The sequence below is a fragment of the Pongo abelii genome, chromosome 19 (genome assembly GCF_028885655.2).
Source record: "Pongo abelii isolate AG06213 chromosome 19, NHGRI_mPonAbe1-v2.0_pri, whole genome shotgun sequence".
Classification (NCBI taxonomy): Eukaryota; Metazoa; Chordata; class Mammalia; order Primates; family Hominidae; genus Pongo; species Pongo abelii.
The window spans coordinates 73170827-73186333 of record NC_072004.2 but is presented as its reverse complement, the minus strand read 5'-3'; the positions used below and the strand labels follow the sequence as shown (position 1 = coordinate 73186333).

The following is a 15507-nucleotide window of genomic DNA, read 5'->3' as shown; positions in this document are numbered from 1 at the left end:
GCAGTGGCATAATCTCGGCTCACTGCAAACTCTGCCTCCTGAGCTCAAAGGATCCTCCCACCTCAGCCACCTGAGTAGTTGGGACCACAGGCATGCACCACCACACTTGGCTAATGTTTTGTATTTTTGGTAGAGATAGAGTCTCACCATGTTGCCCAGGCTGGTCTCGAACTCCTGAGCTCAGGCGATCTGCCACCTTAGCCTCTCAAAGTGCTGGGATTACAGATGTGAGCCACCATGCCCAGCCCAGACTGCCTGATCCTTAACCTGGTTCCACCATTCCGGACAAGATGACTAACCCCTCCGGACCTATTTGTAATATGAGGATAAATGACAGTAGCCGACTCACAGAGATGTTAGGAGAACTAAGCTTAGAATTAATTGTATAAATCAAGTACATAGAACAGAGTCTGGCATAAAGTTAGCACTCAATAAACTTTATCTGTTATGTTTCCTTATCAACCTCATAAACTTCAGGGAGTGGGGACAGTATTTACTTTCTGGCAGACCTCTCTCGTAAGGATCTTGGACTTGGTCCTTGGGAGCAAACAGATTATCGAGGATGGGGCTGTGCCTAAGCAGTAGGGTTCAGTTCAGACAGATCAAAACCATTTCTGGCCAAATGCAGTGGCTCACGCTGTAATCCTAGCACTTTGGGAGGCTGAAGCAGGAGGATCACTTGAACCCAGGAGTTCAAGACCAGCCTGGGCAGCATAGTGAGACCCCCATCTCTATTTAAAAAAAAAAAAAAAAAAAAGACTATTTTATTTCTCCGTGGATGGGACCATTTGATTCTGTGAGGGGCCTGGTTCCCACAATGCCCTCTGAGAGCCCAAATCCAGTAGGAGAATGCAATCTTCCCTGAATATACAGACTCCAGAGTTCTGGTGTGAAATAACGGATCTCACCCTCAGGAAATCCATTGATACGGTGATGATTTGAGGCCTTTGGAGGTCGAACCCTGCACCCAGGATGAAATAAATCTCTTAGCAGAGAAACCTGCAATAGCTCCCTTGAGCATTCCTTAGTGCTGCGACTGGCTCTGTTTAGACTTTCTTGAACTATAACCCAAAACCTTGCTGACACTGAGTTACTGGATTCCAGAGCTGGCCTAGTCTTGTTGTGTTACTGCAACTTGTGTGCCCTGATTGCTTAATTTGATAGTGACCCTGCCCGTCTACTCTCAAGTTGTAATTTGATGCCATAGTGCAACTCATACTGACTTGTGGTCTGGTAGCCAATGTTCGTTCTTGGCCAACTCTGAATCTTTCTGGTTCTATGCTGATTTTGGGCCTCCATTTATGTGCTCAACTCTGCCTGTGCCCCTGTGGATGCTTTTAAGTCTCCCTATCCCTAATGGGACTCTTGGGCAACTCAAGAGGGAGTACTTTTCTTCTCCAAAGGGAAAATGCAGGCACAGAGAAACCAAATTATTTGTTTAGAGAAAGAGAGCTAGACATTTAGTTGGGCCAGAATTAGAAACTTCAGATCACATTGCATCTAAAATATAGTAATTAACAAGACTTCATTCTTAAATAAAATGTTGCTTTAATAAAATACTGCACATATATATTTTTGTTTTCAAAGATGTTATGAGCAAGATGGTTGTTTTGAATGATAATATATGGTATACTATATAATTAGTAGCAAAAACAAGGACTTTCAAATAAATAGGCTTCAGCTTTTTCTGGGGGAGGGGTGGGTGGGGCAGAAATACTCTACATATCAGCTGAGATTGAAAAACAGGCAAGGAGGGCCCTGCACAGTGGCTCATGCCTGTAATCCTAGCACCTTGGGAGGCCAAGGCAGGTGGATCACTTGAGGTCAGGAGATCGAGACCAGCCTGGCCAACATGATGAAATCCCATCTCTTCTAAAAATATAAAAATTAGCCTGGCATGGTGGAGCACGCCGGTAGTCCTAGCTACTGAGGAGGCTGAGACATGAGAATCACTTGAACCAGGAGGAAGAGGTTGCAGTGAGCCAAGATCGTGCCACTCCACTCCAGCCTGGGTGATAGGTGCGCCGTCTCAAAAAAAGAAAAGAAAAGAAAAACAGGCAAGGAGGAGTTGGCTAGCTGGACATAGTGGCTTGCACCTGTAGTCCCAGCTACGCGGGAGGCTGTGGTATGGTGGGAGGATTGCTTGAGCCCAGGAATTCAACAGCAGCCTGGGCAACATAGTGAGACCCTGTCTCAAAAAAAAAAAGAGAAGGTGTTGACTTTTCCTTTAAGAATGTGCTCTTGGTTGGCTTGGGATAGAGAAAGGAGTCATATTCACCCTCTGGGAATTAAAAGTAATAGTGGAGTGACCTGAGAAAGGAATCCTGGCCCTCCCCTTGTCATTTTGCCCAAGATTTCAGAGCCTAATTGAAACATACAAAAGCACCACCAGAGTTGCCCTCTAGCCATCTGAAGATCTAGTGGGGTGGATGTGGAGCCAGTGGAAGAATCTGGAAAAAGCAGAGCTGGGCTTATAAGGAGGATGATGTAATGTGATAGAGGAGATGTCAGCTATACCTGAATGTTTTGACCTAGTGCAGTATCTGGGTCACTGAAGCCATTCAGAAATCCAAGGAAATACAATGACCATGTATGCACAGTAAAAAAATACTAGAAGCAGAATTACCCCACTAACCACCTATTAATTATACTTAAGCTGGTCCCCCATTGCTGAGAGTGCATTATTATATAATTAAAGCCATTTAGACATGGCTTGGTATAGCACTTGCATAATACGCCACATACTAAAAACTCCTCCTTATGCAGCCTTCTTTTCCTATCAGATTCAGAGCTCCTTTCTCCTTTTCTTGGTAAGGATGAACACAGGTAGAAAATTCTCAGTTAGGATCTCCAGCCTGGGCTTGTGAGCTGGCCCTACCTGGAAGTCTTGCTTTTGTATATCTGACAGAAGAACAAGTAAGTCTTCAGGGAAAAATCCAGAACAACCCAACTTCTAGCATCAGGTCTTTCTTAATAGGTTCAATAGCTTTTCAAAAACGTCACCCAATATGATTAGGATTGTAAAAGAGGACCACCTGAGCTGACAGCACCTCTGGCCTCAAAATGGGCTGGCAGAAGACCATTCAAAGATAAAATGGGCCGTTCCAGTGGGAGTGAGCTCCCTACTTGTGAGAGTATTCAAGTAGAGAGAGGAGGACCTCCTGGCGGGAAACTTGCACATGGTGGGAGGGTGTACGGGATATGGCACCTCCATCTGAAAGTCTATGCAGAGGGCAGGCTGGAGTCACACATGGGAATAAGCCAGGCGACCCTCCAATCTGCCATCTGTGATTTAATTCCACAGTCGCAGAACGGATGGCTTGTCACTTGCTCCAAATACCAGTGCCCATTGCTTCAAATACTAGTCCTCCTCAATCCTTGGCATGGTTGTTGACTTTAAATACCGAAGACTCCACATCTCTTACAACGACTTCTTGTGCGGCTGGCCCAGGACCTGGGCGAGGCAGTAGGGGATGATGCTGACGGATGCTAGGGGCACTACCGCACTCTTGCAGAAGGACAAGACGTAGAAGACCAGCTCGACTTGGGACGGGGGTTTCAAGGAGTCAAAGAGGTGCAGGAGGATGAGGGAGGCTACAATAGAGCTGAGGCGGAATGGGAGCCACTTGCTGAGTTTCCCCTTGCAGCTCTCCCTGTACATGCTGGAGTTGAGAGCCAGCCCCAGGCCAAAGAGGGTGCCCAGGTTCTTGAGGAGGCTGGCAAAGGGCGTGGTGTCAATGTGGACCCATTCTGGCCGCTCGCACCACCTCTGGGCTTTCTCCAGAGTCCACAGGAGGTCCACACCCAGTCCCTTGAGCAGCAGATAAAATCCGATGGCAAAGCTGAACAGGAAGAAGGTAATGAGGAAATATTTCTTGAGGCTGGCATTATAGATGCTGTGGATGTGGCTGAAAGTTTCTGCAACAGCAATGCCTGAATGGAAGAAAGAATGACTGTGAGAGATAGGAAGGATCTGGGACCTTTGCTAGAGGTGGGTTTGGAGGAGTGGGTGACATGCCATCCGTTCTGCGACTGTGGAATTAAATCACAGATGGCAGATTGGAGGGTCGCCTGGCTTATTCCCATGTGTGACTCCAGCCTGCCCTCAACATAGACTCTTTCAGATGGAGGTGCCATATCACGTACAATCTCCCACCGTACGCAAATTTCCTACCAGGAGGTCCTCCTATATCTACTTGAAATACCCTCAGAGGTAGGGAGCTCACCCCCACTATAACAGTCCATTTTATCTTTGAACGGAATTGATTGCTGAATAGTTCTTCCTTGTCTGTGTGAAAGTGGTCCCCTCTAATACTGTCTATTTTTCTCAGTTCTTTCTGCAGGAGTTAGTAAGTGATGAATCTAGTCCCTCTGTCACACATTTGAACACAGTTATTCTCTCTAACCTAAACATTCCCAGGTTTTTCATGTGACATGGCTTCCAGGTTCTTCCTCAAACATGGAACCCAGTACTAAATCCTGTGTGATTTACCATGAAACCATTATCTCCCTTGTTCTCAACATTCTTCTTTGAATGCTGCTATGTTCTGTTCTTAGAAATCTCCAGGGGAGAAATTCCACAGTTTCGTTAAGGTCTTATATTCCAGTGCCTCCCACAAAATCTTTCTTATGCTTAACTTAAATCTTGTCTTACCCTTAATTGGATCTAAGAAAACACATATTCAGGCCGGGTGCGGTGGCTCACGCTTGTAATCCCAGCATTTTGGGAGGCCGAGGCGGGCGGATCACGAGGTCAGGAGATCGAGACCACAGTGAAACCCCGTCTCTACTAAAAATAAAAAAATTAGCCGGGCGTGGTGGCGGGCGCCTGTAGTCCCAGCTACTCGGAGAGGCTGAGGCAGGAGAATGGCGTGAACCCGGGAGGCGGAGCTTGCAGTGAGCCGAGATCGCGCCACTGCACTCCAGCCTGGGTGACAGAGCGAGACTCTGTCTCAAAAAAAAAAAACATATTCAAAACTCTGAACCTATAAAAGAGATCAACTGCAGTTATCTATTAGGTTTGCAAATGAATGTATTTAAATGAAGAACTTTCCTAGGACATCGTGTTAATTTGTTAAATTTGGCAGATTCCCTGAAAAGTAAATTAGGACCTGTTGAAGATCAGTAAGAAATAAAGATTGTAAAAAGCTCTTGAGATTTCAAGCTAATTCAATTTGGTGAGTTAATTTGATGTATGGTAACTTCTACACAATTCATTCTATAGATCTGGGCACTCCTATAGAAATTAATCATTTCAAGTAGCTCATTCTTGACTTTCAACCCACAGAAATGCTAACAGTACTGATTACACACAGGATGTGGCTGGAATGCTGGGATTTTGTCCTGATTAGGGGGAGAAATGAAATGGGGTTGGGAGGAGGAGGAAGGGAGTCAGATCAGCCCATACCTGACAGGACTCCGGCAACAACTTGATGAGGAAAATGAGCAGCAAGGTAGATTCGTGACAGACAGACATTCAGCTGCACAGCCCAGAATCCCAACCACAAAATGACATTCAAGCACCTGCAATGGAAGAGGCAACCATAACAGAACACAGGTGCAGATCCTTCAGCAAAGAAAACAGCCCCTGCAAAAATGTTGGAGCCTGGCAAACTTAGTGCTCTCAGTGGAATTTTTGTAAATTAAAGCCGGTACTCAAAAGCCCAGAGATGCCTGTTGGGGGCTGGGTGCAGTGGCTCAGACCTGTAATCCCAATACTTTGGGAGGCTGAGGTGAGAGGATCACTTGAGGCCAGGAGTTCAAGACCAGTCTGGGCAACATAGCAAGACCCCTGTCTCTTTAAAAAAGATCAAAATTGACCGGGCACAGTGGCTCATGCTTGTAATCCCAGCACTTTGGGAGGCCGAGGTGGGTGGATCACTTGAGGTCAGGAGTTTGAGACCAGCCTGATCAACAGGTGAAACCCCATCTCTACTAAAAAAAAAAAATACAAAATTAGCCAGATGGGGTGGCTCACGCCTGTAATCCCAGCTATTTGAGAGGCTGAGGCAGGAGAATTGCTTGAACCTAGGAGGTGGAGGTTGCAGTGAGCCAAGACTGTGCCACTGCACTCTAGCCTGGGCAACAAGAGCGAAACTCTGTCTCAAAAAAAAAAAAAAAAAAAAAAAAAAAGGCCGGGCGCGGTGGCTCACACCTGTAATCCCAGCACTTTGGGAGACTGAGGCGGACGGATCACTAGGTCAGGAGTTCAAGACCAGCCTGGCCAACATGGTGAAACCCCATCTCTACTAAAAATACAAAAATTAGCCGGGTGTGGTGGCACGCGCCTGTAGTCCCAGCTACTCGGTAGGCTGAGGCAGAAGAATAGCTTGAACCCTGGAGGCGGAGGTTGCAGTGAGCCGAGATCGTGCCACTGCACTCCAGCCTGGGCAAGAGAGTGACACTCCATCTCAAAAAAAAAAAAAAAAAAAAAAAAGGCCTGTGGCAAGTGGTTAACCCTTGTGTATATGAATTTTAACTTTCCTATTTTATCTGTTTGATAATTAAGGATTTGCATGGGCTGGCACGGTGGCTCATGCCTGTAATCCCAATATTTTAGGAGGCTGAGGCAAGCCGATCGCTTGAGATCAAGACCAGCCTGAGCCTGGGCAACATAGCAGAACCCTGTCTCTACAAAAAGATACGAGAAATTAGCTGGGTGTGGTGTGTGGCCTGTGGTCCCAAGCTACTCAGATGGCTGAGGTGGGAGGATCACTTGAGCCTGGGAGGCAGAGGTTGCAGCGAGACATGATCGCGCCACTGCACTTCAGCCTGGATGACAGAGCGAGACTCCGTCTCAAAAATAAAAAGGATTTGCACTGTGGCTGCACACCCGGAATTCTCTGTAGTAGGAATATCTTCTGTTTCTCTGGTTATTTTAACCTGGATGGGTGACTCTATGGTTGGTACAGACATGGGTTTTTATTTAAGCCCGGCTGCTACTTCACTACCTGATTTTTATAAGTCCCTTCATGGTGTTGGGCCTTGTTTCCTTATCTGTAAAACAAGGGATTGCACTACTGGATCCCTTTCAGCCCAAACATTCCCTGACTCTGAGGTTTACCCCATCCAAACTGCCACAACTCTTAATCAGCACCTGCCCAGGTGTGGGAGTGGGCTAGGGGGATGTGAGGAAGAACACATGGTGTGTCAGCTACAGAGAGAGCCACCTCCTCCCCTCCACCACCTACACCCCAGTGGTGAGTTCTTACCGAAATCTGTAGGTCGGCTTTTTCTTTCCCCGAAAGATGGAAAGAGTAGACGTGACCATCACGTAGTATACACCTGCTGTACCCATGGCATGGCCAGAGGGGCTCCCTAAAGGGCAGGAAAGAGAATGGAGTAAAGGTGAAAAGGTCCTCATCTGGGAGACAGCGCATCATCTACCCAGCCACTCAGCCATCCCCCTATCCACCCATCTACCCATTCATCCATCCATTCACCCCCCATCCATCCATTCACCCCCCATCCATCCATTCACCCCCCATCCATCCACCCATCTTACCATCCATTCGTTATCCATAACTCATTTATTTAACAAATTTCTATCTCCTATGCACCAAGCATTGTGCAAGGCTCTGGGAATACAATGGTGAGCAAAGCCAGAGAGGGGCCCTGCTCTTGCAGTTGAATACAGTCTGGAGATTACACAAAGAATCAGCATACTGGGCGTACAATTACAAACTGATCTGCCCTCCACATCTTCTGTTCCTTCTCTCCTTGCACATTCTGTTCTGGCTACATTGGCCTCATTGCTTTCCTTTAAACACACCAAACACGTTCCCACCTCAGGGCTTTTGCATTGCAATCTTCTCTGGCCAGACAGCCCTTCATAGCTCTTCTGCCGAAATGTACTCCCTCACATCCTTGAAGACTTGACTCAGTCTCATATTCTCAATGAGTCCTACTCTGACCACGCTATTTAACCCTGCCTGCAACTGGTTCCATTTGTTTGTTTTTAGTTTTAGTTTTTTTTTTTTTTTTTTTAGAGACAGGTTCTTGCTCTGTCTCCTAGGCTGCAGTGCATTACCATGATCATAGCTCACTGGCGCCTCGACCTCCTGGACTCAAGCAATCCTCCTGCCTCAGCGCCCTGAGTAGCTGGGACCACAGGTGCACACCACCACACCCAACAAATTTTTTAAATGTGTTTTGTTTGTTTGATTGTTTTTGCCCAGGCTGGTTTTGAACTCTTGGACTCAAGCAATCCTCCCACCCTTGGCTTCCCAAAGTGTTGAGATTATAGGTGTGAGCCACCATGGCCAGTCTGGTTCCCATCCCATTCTTAATTCCTCTACCCTGAGAGACAGAGGGTCCTGAGATGTGCTGCCCAGACCTCCCTCCTGAACTGCAAGACTTATTTCGTAGCTGTTGAGAGTGTGATGGTAGATGGCTCTCTGCTCTCGGCCTTCTCCCGGCATTGCCCTGGGCTAAAGAGAGTCGCCTTGATCAAGGTTACGCTCTCCCCGGGGTCTGATTCCCTTGTCCCAACTCGGGCCAAGTCTGAGGAGCCATCCCCAGCTTCAGAGCTCGCTGTGGGGTTGGATGAGGCAGAATCACAACCGGACCTCTCCTTCTGCCCTATTCCTGTTCCTTCCCTTCTACAAGTATAGTTCCCCAGAGTATCTAAACTCCTGCACTAAATCTAAATCTCCACTTCAGCCTGCTTTCCAGGGAAACCCGTAGATAAATAAAGGCTTTCTTCCCTCCCTCCCTCCTTCCCTTTCTTTCTCCCTTCCTTCCTCCCTCCCTTCTTCTTCCAACACTAACTAATTATATACCTTGGGTAATTCATTTAAACTTTCTTTTTTTTTTTTTTTTTGAGACAGACTCTTTCTCTGTCGCCAAGGCTGGAGTGCAGTGGCGCGATTTCAGCTCACTGCAACCTCTGCCTCCCAGGTTGAAGTGATTCTCCTGCCGCAGCCTCCTGGGTAGCTAGGATTACAGGTGCCTGCCACCATACCCGGCTAAGTTTTTGTATTTTTTTATTAGTGACGAGGTTTCACCATATTGGCCAGGCTGGTCTCGAACTCCTGACCTCAGGTGATCCACCTGCCTCGGCCTCCCAAAGTGCTAGGATTACAGGCGTGAGCCACCGCGCCTGGCCTACTTTCTGAAACTTAGCTACTCTACCTAAGGAGCAGAGATAATAATTTGCTTCTGTAAAGACAGAGGACTAAATCAAATAACCTCTTAAAGCCCCTTTCAACTTTCCAGTCTGTGCCTCCATTAATTTCAGGGAGAAATTCATCCTTGATAACAAGCTGTTACGATGAAAGCAAACATATTTCTACCAAAGATGTTTGGTCCTTCTTTCCTTCTCTTTCTTCTTTTTTTTTTTGCCTATAAACAATCATTTTCTAATATTATATATGTGTGTGTGTATATATATATATTTTTTTTTTTCTTTTTTTTCAGATGGTGTCTCATTTTGTCGCCCAGGCTGGAGTGCAATGGCACGATCTTGGCTCAACACCTCCCAGGTTCAAGCGATTCTCCTGCCTTAGCTTCTCAAGTAGCTCAGATTACAGGCATGCACCAGGACACCCAGCTAATTTTTGTATTTTTAGTAGAGACAGAGTTTTGCCATGTTGGCCAGGCTGGTCTTGAACTCCTCACCTCAGGTGATTCACCCACCTCAGCCTCCCAAAGTGCTGGGATTACAGGTGTGAACCACCGTGCCTGGCCTATCCTACATATTAATAATTTACTTTTTTTTTGAGACAGTCTCATTCTGTCACTCAGGCTGGAGTGCAGTCCCGATCTCGGTTCACTGCAACCTCTGCCTCCCAGGTTCAAGCGATTCTCCTGCCTCAGCCTCCCAGGTAGCTGAGACTACAGGTGTGTGCCATCACGCCTGACCAATTTTTGCATTTTTAGTAGAGACAGGATTTCGCAGTGTTGGCCAGGCTGGTCTTGAACTCCTGACCTCAGGTGATCTAACTACCTTGGCCTCCCAAAGTGCTGGGATTACAGGCATGAGCCACCACAACTGGCCTAGTTTACTTATTTATTATAATTTTTGTATATTTCACTTCCTCTATTCAGATTTCAGCTCCACAAGGGCAGGGATCTTTGTGTCTGTGTTGTTCACTGACAGAGGTATCCCTAGCACGTAGAACAGTGTATAGCTCCCAGTAGGTGCTTGGTAAGTAACAGCTGAATGAGTGAATATGCTCTGAGGTGAATGCGTGGTCTGTGAGAGCGAATAACTAAGGGACCTTCCCTAGTTTTGGGGTCAGGGAAAGGGTCTCTGAGGAAGGGATGCTAGTACCTTAGAGGGTACTAGTCTTAGAGGGGAGCTGAGAATTTAGGGTGAGGGAGGGGCTTCCTATTACATACTGAAAATGAAATCTATCATTTGATTTGACAGTACCCATCTGACTGTAACTAATAAAACGTAGGCACAGCGAGGGCGAGGGATTGGACGGTCAGCTCAGGAGGGCACATCCAGTGGGCCAGGCCATTGGGAAGGACCCCCAGAAGCTCAGGCTTCTGCCCCCTCCTTTCTCAGGACACAGCGCTGCAGGGCGGTGACTCTCATGAGCCCTTTGCCCATGGGTGCCCGTGCCTCTCTGGACTCCATCCAGATTCTGTAACAGGCAGATTTCCAATACTACTGTGCTATTCAGGAAAGTATTGCAGAAGTGAATTAATTTGTGCCAATTGAAGAGCATGACAAAAGTACAAAGGAATGGCTCTCCTCATGTCCCCTCAAGGTCAGTTTCATCCATAACAGATGAACGAGGTCCACCCAGCTTCTGTCTCTGCAGGGGCTGGGACGCTTACCTGGTCCAGTCTCACAGGTTACAGGGAACTGCTTTATCAGGGGCACGGAAGTGTTGCTGTAGTAGTCGGTATCCAAAACCCACCAGTATGGACGCTGTCCAAAGAGAATCCTATGGAAAAACAGAACAAGTTTCTGGGGTTACTGAATGAACGCTTTTGTCCAAAGCCTACACCTTCAAGAAGAGTGCAGCTTGAGAAGGATTTCACATGTTGCCTCTAGAAGGGAGAACTGGGTGGCTGGGGAGAAGTGTGAGAGGGAGATATTTCATGACACATCCTTATGTATGTAACTTTTGCATTTTGAACTGTTTGAATGCATTATCTTTTTTTGAGACAGGATCTGGCTCAGTAACCCAGCCTGGAGTGCAGTAGCGCAATCTCGGCTCATTGCAACCTCTACCTCCTGGGCTCCTCCCACCTCAGCCTCCTGAATAGCTGGGACTACAGGTGTGTGCCACCACATCCAGCTAGTTTTTGTATTTTTAGTAGAGACGGGATTTCACCATGTTGCCCAGGCTGGTCTCCATCTCCTGAACTCAGGCAGTCCTCCCACCTCAGCCTCCCAAAGTGCTGGGATTACAGGCATGAGCCACTGTGCCTGACTGTATGATCTACTTAAACACAAATAATGAAGTCCAAGATTCTGAACTCCGGGCAGGCGCGGTGGCTCACACCTGTAATCTCAGCACTTTGGGAGGCCAAGGCAGGCAGATCACATGAGGTCAGGAGTTTGAGACCAGCCTGGCTAACATGGTGAAACACCGTTTCTACCAAAAAATACAAAGAATTAGCCAGATGTGGTGGAGCGTGACTGTAATCCCAGCTACTTGGGAGGCTGAGGCAAGAGAATCGCTTGAACCTGGGAGGCGGAGGTTGCGGTGAGCCAAGATTATGCCACTGCACTACAGGCTGGGTGACAGAGCGAGACTCCATCTCAAAAAAAAAAAGAATCCTGAAATCCATAAAATGGCAGCTATGTGGCTTTTTTTTTTTAACCTCAAGAAGTATTTGTCCTGGAAGAATGCATATGGAACTACAGTTTGAAACTTGGACTTGCATATACCATGGGTTCCCTCAGGCCTCAGGGAATCTTGCATTTCCTCTGACATCAGAGAATGCACTCCAGCCCCTAGGACGAGCCCCTCCAGCAAACATGGCCTGAATTTCCATTAGAATTGCTCTCTGTAAGGATGTATATAGCTTCAGACGCTTGTTCTGTATCCTCTCTGCTTTGAAACAGAGTATCTCAGACAAACCACTTCCCCTTTAAAAGTACTAGATATATCTTTCACTGTGGAAATAGGTGTCAACCACCAGTCAGGATGCCTTTTATCCCCTGTGATGGTGGAATACTGATTTCTCACCGAAATCAGGAAGAGCCACTAACTCTGGCCTCTATCAACCCAGAGAGATTGCATGGTTCTTCAATGGAGATCAGAAGTTTGGAATAACACTTCATCTTTTTATTTTTTAGAATTATGCAGCTGGGTGTAGTAGCTCACGCCTGTAATCCTAGCACTTAGGGAGGCCAAGGCAGGCAGATCATTAGGTCAGGAGTTCGAGACCAGCCTGGTCAACATAGTGAAACCGTGTCTCTACTAAAAATACAAAAATATTAGCCGGGCATGGTGGAGGGCACCTGTAATCCCAGCTACTTGGGAAACTGAGGCAGGAGAATCACTTGAACCGGAGAGGCAGAGGTTGCAGTGAGCTGAGATCACACCATTGCACTCCAGCCAGGCAACAGTGTGAGACTCCGTCTCAAACAAACAAACAAAAGAAAGAAAGAAAGTGGCCAGACTGGGAATGTTTACATGATAGAAACTGGCAAATGCTAAACTCAGGGCTTTCCCCATGCTCCCCAGAGAGTCAGTTTATCAGCACTGGACGTAACATAGTTCATAAGAGCATTGCCGTGGAAGCCAGCCTGCCTGCCTGGGCTTCCATCCTGGCTCGGCATGTACTAACCTTGTTGGCCTAATCATTTAACTCAGCACCTTGGTCTCTGCATCTACTATTTCTGTAAATAGCAGTAACTACCTCACAGAAAAGCACATAGCACATGGACTGGCACACAGTGTTTAATAAATGTTAACCCTGATTATTATTAAGCTGCCAGAGATAACCTATTTGTAGATTATAAAACAGAAACTCAGATAATTGATATGACTTGCCAAGGACATGTAGTTGGTGGGTGGCAGAACGAGGGCTGGAGCCCAGTTCCCAGGGTGACTTTTCATTACCCCACAAAACAGGCTGTTGAATCATCTGTGTTTCCTTTTTTCATATAGTATACATCATCTATCTTTTTTTTTTTTTTTTTTTTGAGACAGGGTCTTACTCTGTTGCCCAGGCTGGAGTGCAGTGGCATGATCTTGACTCACTGCAACCTCCTCCGCCTCTCACCTCAGCCTCCTGAGTAGCTGGGACTACAGTGCCAACACGCCCAGCTAATTTTCGTAATGTTTTTGTAGAGATGGAGTTTCACCATGTTGCCCCGGCTGGTCTTGAACTCCTGAGTTCGCCCAAGAGTGATTCGTCCACCTCGGCCTCCCAAAGTGCTGGGATTACAGGTGTGAGCCACCATGCCTGGCCCCATACATCTTTCTTTATGTTACCTCTTCTGCTTCATACTAATAAAACTCTTTGCTCAAAGCCTATATAACTCAGACTTTTCATGAAATTCAACTGTCCTACCCTTTAACCCATATGAAATAGGCTTTCCTGTATTTTCAACTCACTGGTAGGACTTTTTCTGTCTTCCCCCTTTATGTAGATGATTCAAAGTCAGAGAGAGGGGTTGGGAGCTTGAGTAGCCCGTGGCTTCCTGAATAGCCTGGGGGAAAGCAACTTCTGATGGACAGACATTGCCAGAGCAAATGCCAGCCTCTTTTCTTGCTGATCTCCTCTCTATATGGTTCTTACCACTTAAAGACGAGGTTGAGCCAGTCTCCAATCACAGCTACCCAGAGGAGTTTAATGCCCACAGCTTCCTGAAGATGGAACCAGATGGGGAAGAGGACGTAGAAGGCATTCCTGAGGTCTGCTATCACGGACACCAAGATGAACCAGTCCTGGGAGTCTTCGTAATTCACCTGGAGGTAATGTGTTGACTGGATCCCAAAGTCATGGAGAACATTCATTCCTTCCTCCATCCTCATTTCCTTGGCACCTCAGGAAGACGTCAGCAGAGCCCTTGCAGTTATTCCAGGCTTGGTGGTGATTGCTCTGCTATGAGTCTGTGCCTTGCCCCTGTTTTATATGCCCTGTATCCAGTATTCGGGTCAACCCAGCCCTGATCTTTGGACTCAAAAACCACGTTTGTCTAAAATGTATTGATCAAAGGTGCATCACCAGTAGGTTGATGCAAACATGTTCAGGGTGATTTACGTAAAATAGAAAAACAGGCACACAAAAACAGCCTGATCGGCCATGTACTCAGCAGGGCCAATGATTAACTTTGGCATGCTTCTTGGCAGTGCAAGGGGCTGCCCTCCTGGTCCCCGAAACCAGGCCAGAGACACAGGACAGAGTCTACATCCATGATGATTCTTGCAAAGATGTCAGTTTTCTATGCCTGCAACTGCACTTATTTGGGGACAAAGAAAAATCTTGGTGCTCTAGCTACTCAAGTTTTAAGTTCTTAATTTTAAAATTAGTAAAGTTCTGGCTGGTTGTGGTGGCTCACACCTGTAATCCCAGCAATTTGGGAGGCTGAGGTGGGAGGATCCCTTGAAGCCAGGAGTTGGAGACCAGCCTGGGCAACAAAGCAAGACCCTCATTTCTACACAAAAATTTAAAAAATTGTTTTGGTGTGTGTGGTGGTGTACCCTTGTAGTCCCAGCTATTCAGGAGGCTGAGGCACGAGGATTGCTTGAGCCCAAGAGTTGGAGGCTGCAGTGAGCTATTGTCCCACCACTGCACTCCAGCCTAGGCAATCGAGCAAGACCCCAGTCTCTAAAAAAACAAAACAAAACAAAAGAAAAACAACAAATAAAATATAGTAACTTCTATTGTATTGGGGACTGTCATCTTGCTGGTCTTTCCTTAACTGTATTAGAGTCTAGGGTCTGCCTCTGGTTTGGGAGATCAACCCCCTTGCTGGTATTGGCCTCATGTCTCTCAGGGCCAGAAAGTAATTGTTTTTGAATGCAGTGATTAATTCATTTAATGACCTTAAAGTTACAGCCCTTGGTGTTGTTTTCTTTTTTAAATTTTCTCTCTCTTTTTTTTGAAACAGGGTCTCACTCTGTCTCCCAGGCTGGAGTGCAGTGGCATAATCACGGCTCACTGCAGCCTCAACCTCCTGGGCTCACGTGATCCTCCCACCTCAGCCTCCTGAGTAGCTGGGACCACAGGCACACGCCACCATGCCTGGCTAATTTTTTTATCTTTTGTAGAGATGGGGTTTTTCCATGTTGCCCAGGCTGGTCTTGAACTCCTGAGCTCAAGCGATCTGCCAGTCTTGGCCTCCCAAAGCTCTGGGATTACAGGTGTGAACCACCATGCCTGGCCAAGTGTTTTAACTCATACGTTTAAGCAAAATAATGAATGTATAGTCTTACTGTGCAACAATATGATGAATGTATGGTTCCAAATAAGAATACCAGCAAAATGGTAACTGGAGACTTGAAGAGTTTGAAACTTTCAGTTATTTTTGAAAAAGGGCTTCTGTGTCTTGAGCTTTCTTATATATACGTGTGTAGATATACAAAAGAA

At 46.6% G+C, this 15507-nt stretch overlaps 1 protein-coding gene across 2 annotated transcripts; it reads right to left on the bottom strand.

Annotated features, from left to right (window-relative positions):
- Nucleotides 1-411: 411 nt before the first annotated feature.
- Nucleotides 412-14021, bottom strand: G6PC1 (glucose-6-phosphatase catalytic subunit 1). Of its 2 annotated transcripts, none has more exons than XM_024235238.3 (5): nucleotides 13714-14021; nucleotides 10789-10898; nucleotides 7212-7317; nucleotides 5408-5523; nucleotides 412-3933 (listed from the first exon to the last, which is right to left on the bottom strand). In XM_024235238.3, exons 1-5 carry the CDS (start codon nucleotides 13947-13949, stop codon nucleotides 3422-3424), a joined length of 1080 nt encoding a protein of 359 aa, XP_024091006.2. In that variant the 5' UTR covers nucleotides 13950-14021; the 3' UTR covers nucleotides 412-3421. The 2 variants fall into 2 exon arrangements, with proteins under 2 accessions (XP_024091006.2, XP_024091007.2); XM_024235239.2 differs by having other exon boundaries at nucleotides 3888-3933; nucleotides 7212-7234; nucleotides 10783-10898; nucleotides 13714-13967.
- Nucleotides 14022-15507: the final 1486 nt, after the last annotated feature.